This window comes from Schistocerca nitens, chromosome 4, assembly GCF_023898315.1.
Source record: "Schistocerca nitens isolate TAMUIC-IGC-003100 chromosome 4, iqSchNite1.1, whole genome shotgun sequence".
Taxonomy (NCBI): Eukaryota; Metazoa; Arthropoda; class Insecta; order Orthoptera; family Acrididae; genus Schistocerca; species Schistocerca nitens.
In genome coordinates, this window is record NC_064617.1 from 263,709,701 (window position 1) to 263,722,721 (window position 13,021).

General features: G+C 41.1%; 1 protein-coding gene across 1 annotated transcript in view; it reads right to left on the reverse strand.

Annotated features, from left to right (window-relative positions):
* Positions 1-4,442: 4,442 nt before the first annotated feature.
* Positions 4,443-13,021, reverse strand: part of LOC126252244 (tyrosine decarboxylase-like) — a 59,189-nt gene continuing 50,610 nt past the window's right edge. The window contains exon 5 of the mRNA XM_049953118.1: positions 4,443-4,741. Coding sequence (XP_049809075.1) covers positions 4,443-4,741 — 299 coding nt within the window. The remainder of the gene's footprint in view (positions 4,742-13,021) is intronic.

Consider the following 13,021-nt stretch of genomic DNA (forward strand, 5'->3'; position numbering starts at 1 on the left):
AAGGCATGACCGTCTTGTCTCACAGAGGCTTAACCGTATTAACGATTATTGCTATTGCTTTTGAAATAATATACAGCTCCCTTACTTTTTTCCTGTCTGTCTCGTTTTCATTTGACTGCCCTTTACACACTGAAGCGCCAAAGAAACTGGTATAGCCATGCGTATTCAGATACAGAGATATATAAATAGGTAGAATACGGCGACGCGGTCGGCAACGCCTATATAAGACAAATGTCTGGCCCAGTAGTTACGTCGGTTGTTGCTGTTACAATGGCAGGTTATCAAGATTCAAGTGATTTTGAACGCCGTGTTATAGTAGCCGCACGAGCGATGAGACACAGCATCTCCGACGTAGAGATGAAGTGGGGATTTTCCCACACGACCATTTCACAAGTGTACCGTGAACACCAGGAATCTGGTAAAACCTCAAATCTCCGATATCGCTGCAGCCTGAAAAAGATCCTGTAAGAACGGGACCAACGATGACTGAAGAGAATCTTTCAGCATGACGGAAATACAATCCTTCCGCAAATTGCTGCAGATTTCAGTACTGGGCCATCAACAATTGTCAGCGTGCGATCCATTCAACGAAACATCATTGATATAGCCTTTCGGAGCTGAAGGCTCATTCGTGTATCCTTGATGACTGCACGACACAAAGCTTTACGCCTCGCCTGCGCCTGTCAACGCCAACATTGGACTGTTGATGACTGGAAACATGTTGGCTGGTCGGTCGAGTCTCCTTTCAAACTGTATCAGGCTGGTGGACGTGTACGAGTATGGAGACAACATCATGAATCCTTGGGCCCTGCATGTCAGCAGAGCACTGTTCAAGCTGGAGGAGGCTCTGTAATGCGGTTCTAGGCGCTTCAGTCTGGAACCGCGCGACCGTTACGGTCGCAGGTTCGAATCCTGCCTCGGGCATAGATGTGTGTGATGTCCTTAGGTTAGTTAGGTTTAAGTAGTTCTAAGTTCTAGGGGACTGATGACCTAAGATGTTAAGTCCCATAGTGCTTAGAGCCATTTTTTGAGCCTCTGTAATGGTGTGGGGCGTGTGCCATTGGAGTGATATGGGACCGCTGACGTCTAGATACGACTCTGACAGGTGAATCGTATGTAAGCATCCTGTCTGGTCACCTGCATTCATTCATGTCCAATGTGTATCCCGACGGATTTGGGCAATTCCAGCAGAACAATAAGACACCCCACATGTCCAGAATTGCTACATAGTGGCTCCAGGAACACTCTTCCGGGTTTAAACACTTCCGCTGGCCACCAAACTCCCAAGACATGAACATTATTGAGCATATCTGAAATGCCTTGCAGCGTGCTGTTTAGAAGAGATCTCCACCCCCTCGTACTCCTACGGATTCATGGACAGCCCTGCAGGATTCATGGTGTCAGTTCCCTCCAGCACTACTTCAAACATTAGTTGAATCCATGCTACGTCGTGTTGCGCCATTTCCTCGTGCTCGCGGGATCCCTACACGATATTAGGCAGGTGTATCAGTTTCTTTGGCTCTTCAGTGTATATTGTCCACAACAATGACATATTTGTTTTTCATTTGTCGTATCACTTTTTCAGTCTTATCTGTTGTGATATAGGGTACTTTCATCTAGCTGATTTTGTTCTGTATTGATTTTTGTGGAACGTTATTAACTTCAGCCATGAATCCTTCACAATCAAGCTAATAATACTACTGTCGAAATATGGTTGTTGAAGATATTGGCAACTATTTCATCTTCGTCTACTGCGCCGTCGTTATGATACATTTCGATACCGTCTGTATCCTTTGAAGTTTTGTCTGTCTTCTTTTTTACAATCTTCCAAATTGTTTTTATTTTATTATTTGCACTCTCAGTTGATTTAATGAACATGCTCTTGATTTTTAACTTTTTTATTTTATTTCTTGTGTATTTATTTATTTTTAATCATGTCGTCGCGGAGAGTATGCAAAGATGTGCAACGTGACTGGTTACAGATTTGTTTGGCGCAGCAAAGTGTGTTACACAAGCCAGGCTGGTTGGAAAACAGTTTTCGACACAAGTGACATGTAATTTGGTGACCCACTCTTCACCATTTTTCCACACGAGAGATGTATCATTTGACGCCAACCCTTACCCCTTCCCTCGGTTCCTTGGGTTCTTGATAAGATTAAAAATGATTTTAAGCCCAGTGAGCCTGGAAATGAAGCGCTGCCACTTCTAATTGAGATACACTCAGTGTACAAATTTTGCATCAGTTTGACGCCCCAGGTGGCTGCTTGCGTCACTTGTACATTACACCAGCCCTGACAAAAAAAGTTTCTCGTCAGACACTGAAAGAATGACTTCCAATTTGACCAAATAAGGTGGCTGGACTCGTATTTGGTGGGTTGTCGCTATAAATCCCCATCTGGCCATCCGGATTTAGGTTTCCTGTAGTTTCCCTAAATCATTCGACGCGAAATGTCACGACAGATTTACTTTTCCATTTCGAGCGTGCACTATGTCTATAACGATCTTGCTGTCAACGTGGCGTTAAAATCCAGTCTTCCTTTCTTTCTCTAACAACTGCGTAAGCCTAATTAGAAAATTCCACGAAACCAGTTTTCACGTCAGATCCCAAGAACATTTTTCAGCTACCTTGTCGTTTCTTCCTTGCCTTGAAGATTCATCTAATAACCGCTCCTACTGAGTCATACATTCATTTGTCAGTATATTGGTAAGTAAAAGTAGCTTAGATTTATGTAGCACTAATTAATAAATTATGCTGTGAACTGTGTACCACTTCGACAAGTATAAATTGTGTTTTAATGCCCTTAGCATACAAATCTTGGGATAAGAGGGAAATACATCAGTGTTGGTCGACCTAATCAGTAAAAAAGTCATGAGAGACAGAGCGCTACGTCAGCTGCTGAGGACGTTTGGAGGAGTGAAACGTCTCTCTCATCAGCCACCTGAAACCATAGAAAAATCAAGAAAGAAACCCTATAGCCGTATGGTTATCTGGAAAAGTAAAAGGTGAACTCATTCTTAAGTTAGCTTGGAACGTAAAGGTCTACAAATACAACGATTATCCAGACTTTAATTGTAAGTACTCTGGGTGGACATAGGTATCTGGAGAAACACTCTGCAATGTGTTCACTTGTTTGATGCCTACATAAGGCAGCGTACGCCCTCACATTGGCTATATTGTTAACAAATATCTAGCCAAAAAGAATACAGAAATTTTGTACATCGATGATACAGCCTAAAACTTAGTCCAACTGAGTTTTCTTTCTCAGTGTTTAAAAAGATACTAAGGCGTGTTCAAAAGTAATGTCTCCGAATATTTTATATGAGAAGTGTTAAAGCTTTTTTACATAAAAGAAACGTTATTAACATTCTACACCTTTATTCTTCATATTTACATGTTTATTTCTCAACATAGTCACCCTGGTGACGAAAACATTTCTCTCAACGAGAGACCAGTTTGTAGATACTGTCACTGTAGAGTGTTTGATTTTTGTTGATGGAACCGCAACCTCGATTCTGCTTGCACCGCTTCATCACTATCAAAGTAAACTCCTCGAAGGTGTTCTTTGCGTTTTGGAAACGGATGGAAATGGAACGGGGCCAAGTCGAGACTGTGTGGAGGATGATCGATGTCAGTGAGCAGATGTCGCAGCGCTCGTGTGTAGTGTTGCATTGTCATGCTGAAGACATGTGCGGATGAACTCTTTGAATTCAAAACTTGATACAGCAGGCTGTTTCTCACGCACCGACGTCGTTATGTTACACACCGTCATCATACACGTTACAATTCGGAGCCCTCTAGTGGCAGAGGACTGCAAATATGTATACATGAAGAATAAATGTTAATAGCGTTTGCTGTATTTAAAAAGCTTCAAGAGATGTCACATAAAGGAGTTCGGAGGCCCTACTTTCCAGCACGCCCTCGTAATCATATGTAACACATTTTATGTCAAGGAAGGTTTGTGTGATGAAGGTATAGGTGGTTCTGAAGGCGTTATGAGAAATCTCCTCTAGGCTACGCAGATACTTTTTGCGTACAACACGAGGGTAGCTGCATAAAAGACCAATCTGTCTAAATTATCTCACGAATTCAAATTTCAGAGTCAAACTTATGGCGTAGCTGTTGTATGTGTTGTGACGTAGGAAACGCAATATTGTGAGTGTCTTGTTATACAGCCACCAGTTTCTAGGAGGTAGTAGTTGATTATTGACGCTTGTTCATAGCTGATTATTGACGATTGTTCATTACTGAACAATGGCCTGTGTCAGTTGTCAATCGTAAAAGGGTATTTTGAAAGACGAGTTCTCACGGTGAAGTACAGCCCTCTTTCATGAGTGACATGGAAATAATACACACTGAGAAAGTAAATCTCATCTATTTTATTCATCATAATGTAACGAAGTACAGATGTGTAGTTTTAAATATTTTATGTATCTGACTTTCTTCAGATAGAAAGTCTACCGCCTCGTTTCAGAAGCTTGCCCAAGTCTATCTTCTCAGCTATGTCATCGTCGCTTTCAGGGACGTAAATTGGCGAATAAAAATCATTAATTTTCGCTCCAGAAGCCAGTCTTCTGTACTCCGACTGTGGTATGCTTCTAGTGGAGCTGTTACTTCTTAAGAAGTCCAGATACTCAATTTGTTCTTTATAGCTGAGAGGTTTTCTCACAGAAAACTGAGCACGCTCAGTAAAATATGTTTCTAATATAGTCAGACAATTACTGATAGCTGTCCATGCATTAGCTGTGAACAAGAAGAATAAACAGATCAAACTTCAAAAAATATCTGTATTACATTAATCAATATACTCATTTTTATAAATTAGTTATCTAGTATTTAGAACTTAAGCTCCATTTCTATTAGCGTTTGTGAAACCTTTTTTATTTACTATACATGCCAATAGTAGGGCTATAGGCATTTAACCCCCCTTTGACTTCTGCTTGGTGGGTTACATATAGGGAAGGGCAGGCGCTTGCCTACATGCCAGGGACAATGACATCATCAATAACCTTTCTCAGTAACTTTGAATGCTTTATGCTATCAAGACGACGATGAGTGGAAATTTAAAAATGGAAGATAGCATTGATGGTAAATTACAATCTTTGTAGCAATCATTAAAATGAAACAACCAGTCAGAGTGTAGTATGTTACCAGCATTAAAACGAAACAGAGATGGCGCAGGTTGGATGTTTTGAAAACAAAAATTAAACAACCATTAAAATGGAACAGCCAATTACACTGCAGTACTTTACCAACCCATTAAAATGAATCAGCCAAACTATATTTAGTCGCCATGTTGAAATTAATTCAGATATTTATCAGAGATATTCACAGCACTACATTGTTTCTATGACAAAGAAGAAAATTATATAAGCTGCACCTGAATTGTGTAAATTGCTGTCATGTTAAAAAAAAAGGTATTGCCAGGACACAGCTTTTCCAAAAAAAGTAAGTATCACCTTAGTTCTGTAAACTGGAGTCATTTGTCACACACACACACACACACACTGTACCGTCATGTCAGTCAAGTCCCTCCCACATCAGCGTCATCGGTAAACTCTCTCTCTCTCTCTCTCTCTCTCTCTCTCTCTCCAGCCATGGCTGTGAAATGTATAAAAGATGTTAGGTGTCATGTTGTAATGTTTTCGAAACTAACATTATAATAAAGAGATCCAAACCAGTTTAACAGCTTATTATACATTTCTTGTACCTCAGAATGACTGTTGAATATTAAGTACCCCATGCTGCCACAGGTTCCCCTGTATTAGGCAAGCTAGAGCTATGTTTTCTTGGTTACATTTTATGCATGATACTTGACAATACGTGCACAGTAAGCTGCATGCATGCTTGCCAGAGCTCTGCCCGCCCCGGCACTACTCGGCATTTAGTTCCGTCAGGACTACCTGGTGCTCTCCGACATTTCATGTAGCAGTTTGATGCGACACTGTTTCTTGATGTGGTAGCGCTGTTTATTCCTCGTTATTAGCTCGTGGTGTAACTCAAGGTATAACCACAGTCTAACATAACAGTCACGACACTACGTTTCGTTTTAGTTACGCCCAGTTATAGTAGCGCCCCAAGTGGCAACCAACCAACAATTCTGAATACGATATTGCATGAGTGCGGATGCAGTGCTGTAAAAATCGACAGTAACTAAGAAATTACATCGCATTTGTGATTATTTAGTGCTGTGAGGACCATGGGAGATACGAAACTGTGCAAGACAGGACAGTTTATTTACGATTCTCTTGTAACGTACAGACATTTACTGAGTAATGGCGTTTTTCTTAAATAACAAAAAAATGCTAGTGAACAGCAGAAGACCTGACCTTTTACGGAAAGACGTATATCGGTAGATCGACTGCCGCGAGTAATGAGTATAGTGGGCAGGGGCAGTACAAATGTAGTGTGTGGACAGTAAGTTGGAAGTGTGGGTCTCACGGGAAGCCTCGATGGATCAGTCGGATAGAGCGTCTGCCACGTAAGCAGATCACGGGTTTGAATCCCGGTCGGGCACACATTTTCAACTGTCCCTGTTAATGTTTAGCAACGCCTGTAAGCAGTTAAAGGTCTGGATTTCATTGTAATTTAACACAACAGAAATACGTGCTTCTCATGCTTGAAATGTTTTTATATTCTCTTGCTTTCAACTGAATAATCTGCAAGTATAGACATATTCGAAAGTACTCCATCATGAATGAGTTATAGTTTGCGTCATTGAATCAGTGTGATAAGGCTGTTTTTACACGTATTTCACGATAATTCATGTCCCTTAGTAACTACCTAATGTATGGAACGCAAAAATATAACAACTGTTCCGTTAATTAAATAGAAAATAATTAAAAACAAACATTATCCTTACGACGCAAGTGACTCCTTTCACACATCTTGGAACGCTAGTGTGTCTCCAGCTGTCAAACGGTAACAGCTTTCGCACCAGCGTCGTGACTGTATTTATTACACGGTGGTATAATGAAAGTTTATAACTATACTAGTTGTTGCAATTCAGAAGATACTCAAAGCGAGGTCGTTAAATGACCTATCGACAGAGGCCTTTAAAAATGAATGGGAATCACAGTTCTTTTTCGAAAAGAAGGTTGACGATTCTCTGCGTCTATTATGCAGTCACAAAATCAGCGGGCCTCACAAATTTGCTATAGAAGGGCTTTACAACACAGTGCATCAAAAATATAAAGATTTAGTTGTTAGTCAGCGAACATGAAAGGGCAAAGCGAACCGATCCAAATAACCTATCCAAATAATGGTGTTTGGGCGTTTTGTATTTGTTTGTAGAAATCCAGTCTATTTAACATCCCACTGATTCTTCTTATTAGTAGGCAAACAACTCTACAGGCTCGTATTTAAAACAAAGTTGCAAAATAACGCTCAAAATTACCATGTCAAATAAGCTTTCAGCTTTACCGAATTCAACACAGACTGCATTGTTGAGGAAATGGAACTATGGTGTCTGACGCCACTGGAGGTAGAGGTTTGTGAATTTAGTCTTATGCGACAAACAGTAACTCGACTGCACAGCCCTCATGCAAGTGGATGTTTACAGTAGTTAACTGACAATGCCAACAAGTTCGTTGCATTCTCGACTGCTTTGGACGATTCGTCCATTTCGGAAATGCCACAACTTGCGATTTACGTTCTTGGAGTCAACATGAGACTGCACGTTTCAAAAGAACTGTTAGATTTTCTGTGAATGAAAGACACATGAGTAGTATCGACTTAATGAAAACTGTTGAAGTGGCATCTGAAGCCATTGACCTGAATTGGAACATGTTGGTCTCAGTTGTCATCGATGGAGCGCCAGCGATTCGAAGGACACAAAATAAGCCTGCAGCATTTTACGCAAAAAAACTACACCGATCAAGAGACTACTTGTAGGAGATTCATTGTTTTGCAATCAAGAAGCACTTTTTGTTAAATTTGCACACTTGGAACACGTCATGAAATTGGTGGTCTGTATAGTAAACTTTCAAGTCGCATGCGTTATTACACTGTCAGTTTCAATGGTTTGTGATGGAATTGAACCAAGCGTATGTTGCCGTTATTTACTGCTGTGCAATACGTTGGTTACGACGAGGGGCGTGCCTAGAACGCTTTTTCAATTTAAAACTCGTTATCGTTCAATATCTTAAGGAGAAAGGAAAGCAGGAATCAAAATTGCACGCTCCATTATGTACAGAGAGGTTATAATTAAACTTTTGCTACCTGAGTCAGCGTAGATGTAAAACTATTTACCCCATGTATTTGCGTTGTAAGTGGTGTCAGTGTCATGACTTGCCGCTAGCGCCGGTACTGGTGCAGCAGCGTAAGATTGAAATAGTTGAAATACAAGCGTCAATGTACATTACTGTTGCGGACAGTTAACAGGAGTCTGGACAAAGTCAGCAAGGATATATTCGTAAAACTGTCTCATAAAACTAACAACAATAGGGTTACTGCTCTTCGCGAGTATCTTCGCTTCATAGGAATATGTAGAGATCTTCTCCCCATGTCAGAGTTAAACAACATGATTCGGAAGTTGAAGTTAACTGGTGATTTGGGAATTGTACCTGCGAGAGGTCGATGGCCAATTGCGTCACAAATTTTTGAAGAACTTCTGCTACCATGGCTGAGAATGATAGACGCAATGTGCAGTTTTCAAGTAGTGCACGAGCTGTCACGACACCTGAACATTCCATGGTCCACCGTTCGAAAAGTGCTGCCAATTATTGTGAAATGGTGCCTGTACAAATGTCATATCACTCACCAACTTTTGCCGCGTGACGTAGATATTCGAGTAGACATTACTCTAACGTTTCTTGCTAGGGTTGAAGTGGACGTTATGTGGCCTCGGAACATTTTGTGGAAGTGATGAAGCTCACTTCGTTGTTTCTCTTCTGCATATCCTTTCATTGTATTACGATCACTCGGTTTTCATGAGGCAGTTTCAAGTAGCGAAAGTTTCATAATAACCACCCTGTACTCCAGACCTCACAATTTTAGTGAACTTAAACGCGCACTTGAACGTCCTCAGTAAGACGTTACAAGGTGAGAAGCAACATATGATTTGATGGAAAAAGTGGATAGCTATAAAAAGAAAATCTCACTGTGGGAGGAACAACATCTAACGAAGAACACTACCCTTTTCCTCAAGGTCTCTGGGATGACAGAAAATGCGAATTCCGAAGAATCTATTTCTGTGTTGGAAGAAATACAGGAAAGTATTTCTAAACGTTTTCATGACATTGTCAATCTCACATCTGTTTTTAGATTTTTTCGAGACCGCCTACCATTCCAGCTGAAAGCGCACCCGTGCATTTGCAGATGGAATCGTTGGATCTATGGTATAATTATTTTACTTTAAAACTGTCGAGCAGTTCTATCAAAATTTTCCTCAAAAAGAGTTTCCATGTGTCCATAATGAGTCTGCAAAAGGGATTTCAATGTTTGGGTGAACATACACTGACGGGCCAAAACATTATGGCTACCTGCTTAATAGCTTGTCTGTCAATCTTTGAAACTAAATATATCACGTATTCTACATATCAGGGAACCGACAGTTTTTTGATATGTTTGTGGAGGTATATGGCATTAGATGGCTACGTACAGGTCGCGTAATTCGCGTAAATAAGGGACCGCTGATCCGCGTATGCGGTGACGGCGCCCGATAGCAACCCAGATGGGTTTCATAGGATTTACATCACGCGTATTTGGTCGCCGAGACACCAATGTGAGTTCATTATAATGGTCTTGAAACCACTGTGGCACGATTATAGTTCCAAGACACGGATAATTGACATTAGCGTCGGGGAAGACATCAAGCATGAAGGGATGCAGGCTGTTCGCAGCTGTCAGCGTGTCTTCGATTACTACTACAGGCCCCATGCAAGCGCAGCAGAATGTCTCCCGTAGCATAATACTGCTCCCAACGGCCTGCGTCCGTGGCGCACTGCACGTTTCAAGCCACCGTTCACCTCGATAACGGCGTTTGTGGAGACGACCATCGAAGTAAAAATGTGATTCACCCGAAGAGCCGACAAGTTTCCATTAATCGACAGTCGAATCCCGATAGTGCTGTGCCCACTGCAATCGTAATTGACGATGTCGTTGGGCCAACATGTGAACACGATCTGCTGCGGATCTCTGTGTTCGACAATGTACGATGAATGGTGCGCTCCGAAACACTTGTGCATGCATCAGCATTGTGCTCTTTCGGCAGAGATGCCACAGATCACCATCTATCCTACTTTACAGAGCAGACAACCTTCCGAATCCCAAGATCTGTAAAGAGTCGTGGACGTTCAACCATTTAGCGCCTCGTGGTAGTTTCACTGTCCTACTTTCCCTGGTGCTCACGACAGTAGCACGTGAACGTTCGACCAGCTTCGCCGTTTTCGAGACACTCGTTCACAGGCTCTGCATAATAATAATCTACCCTTTGTCAAAGTCGCTTATATCAATGGATAACCCATTTGCAGCCCATATCTTCACTAGGGTGAGCCCCCGTCCGTGTCTGCTCCACTTTTATACTTATGCTACTGCGTCACTTGCTTGCAACACCACGTGGCGGTGGGCAGTGGTCATAGTGTTTTGGCTTATCGGTGAATGTGTATAAAAGGTTCTTTCCAATTACGAAACCAAATAAATTAAGATTACGTGTCAACCTGAGTGATGAAAATCTTCGAAACTGTCTACGCCTGTCCGTGGGCCGACAGTTTGTGCCAGGTATAAACTTACTACGTCTTCAGCGAATCAAAATTGGTAAAATTATACTGAAAATACATTGTTTGCTTTTTGTTTGGAAGTGAAGACATTGCGATGTTGGTAGATAAATTCTTGTTGTTGTTGTTGTTGTGGTCTTCAGTCCTGAGACTGGTTTGATGCAGCTCTCCATGCTACTCTATCCTGTGCAAGCTTCTTCATCTCCCAGTACCTACTGCAACCAACATCCTTCTGAATCTGCTTAGTGTATTCATCTCTTGGTCTCCCTCTACGATTTTTACCCTCCACGCTGCCCTCCATAGATAAATTCTAGATAGTAAAATTTGTTTCTTTCACCTGTAGCTGGAATAATTTATTCCACCCCTAACGGCATGCTATAGAGACTATTTGTTTCGACTGCCCATAGATAGAAGCTTAAATTTAAGATTCTTGCTGAGAACAATGTGATGTGCACAATATTGGTGGTGTTAATCCCAACTGCATTTTACTTTTTATTTTTGTTAAGTGTATTCTCTTTATCAAGTCAGTAACAGTGTAATACTACAGTCCACGAAGTATTGTACTGAACTTCAAATTTTCGAATTTTCAGTGTACCATAAAGTCGGGTTTTCACACGAAACTAATGCATCGCCACAACATTTGGTTTTCTGTAGTGGTACAGTGAGCTACCGTTCACACAGGACGCTACAAATGTTACGTAGTTGCGTCAACTGAAATCATATGAACAGGTAACAATGTTATAGTGCAGGTTTTGGCATTAGAGCTGTGACAAGAGTTAAATACAAGGGAGACGACACTCAAATGTTGGATCTGAAAACAGATTTTGCTCAACGATAAATCAAGGGCCACAAATATATTTATAAAGGAAATAACACTCGAAGAAGAAAATGCTATCTACAGTGGCAAACTAACCAAAAGCTGGCATGTAAATGTTATCTGCAGACATGCCATCTTCCAAGATTTTAGAATCTTATTGTCTTCGTTGATGTAGACATTTTGAATAACTAATTTTTATTTTAACAGCTGCCATATCACACTCGGGCGCTGTTTCCCAACTGTAATCCACAACCTGTACAGAGCGTAGTCTCACATATCACGAAGTTTGTACAACTCGCTATATTAGTTACATATTATTTATTCATTCAAAGCTCTTTCAAGATCATCGGGAAAATCATGGGTTTCTAAATCTTGTACACACACACACACACACACACACACACACACACACACACACACACACACACACACACAGACTACTACAGATAATTACTTTTCAAATTTTCTATCCTGCCTGCCCAATTAAGGGATCTGTCATTCCACACTCCGATCCTTAGAACGCCAGTTTTCTTTCTCCTGATAACAATGTCTTCCTGAGTAGTCCCCGCCCGGAGATCCGAACAAGGGACTATTTTACCTCTGGAATATTTTACCCAAGAGGATGTCATCATCATTTAACCATACAGTAAAGCTGCATGCCCTCACGAAAAATTACAGCTGTAGTTTCCCCTTGCTTTCAGCCGTTCGCAGTACCAGCACGGAAAGGCCGTTTTGGTTAGTGTTACAAAGCCAGGTCAGCCAATCATTCAGACTGTTGCCCCTGCAACTACTGAAAAGGCTGCAGCCCCTCTTCAGGAACCACACATTTGTCTGTCCTTTCCACAGATACCCCTCCATTGTGGTTGCACCTACGGTACGGATATCTGTAATGCTGAGGCACGCAAGCCTCCCCACCAACGGCAAGGTCCATGGTTCATGGGGGGCTTTTTCATTATCTAACACCAATAATTATTAACAGTAATAATTATTAACATTAACAGCAGTAATTATTCGAAGTAGGCCGCATTAAGAAGAGAATGGTTTGCAAACTGCTCTCTTGAAGATAGATCTGCACAGTGGCAATATTTCAAAATTCTAACATATGTGAATGGGGAGCACTACAGCTACGTTTTAAATAGATGAATATCTAATGAAGAATGCAGCTTCTTGAATTTGTATAGCCTTCTCTCCTGTCAACAGTATTCCTTAACAAAGAGTTGGACAACTCGAATGATGGGATTTTAGTCTTGTAAACGAGAGCATTGCCACAGCTAGAATTACACTTGTTTGTATTTTTCTTAATTCAGTTGTATATTTGCTCCTAACTCAATAAATTTTGCCCTGCAGTTCAGATATTGTCAAACCATCTACGTTATGCTCGCACATGACGGTCTCAGCGGCAGCAATATGTTGCTTATTTTTGTAATCAGCATCACTGAAATCCCACAAACACCTATTCAAAGCATAGAAGCATAGATATCTAAAAAGCGA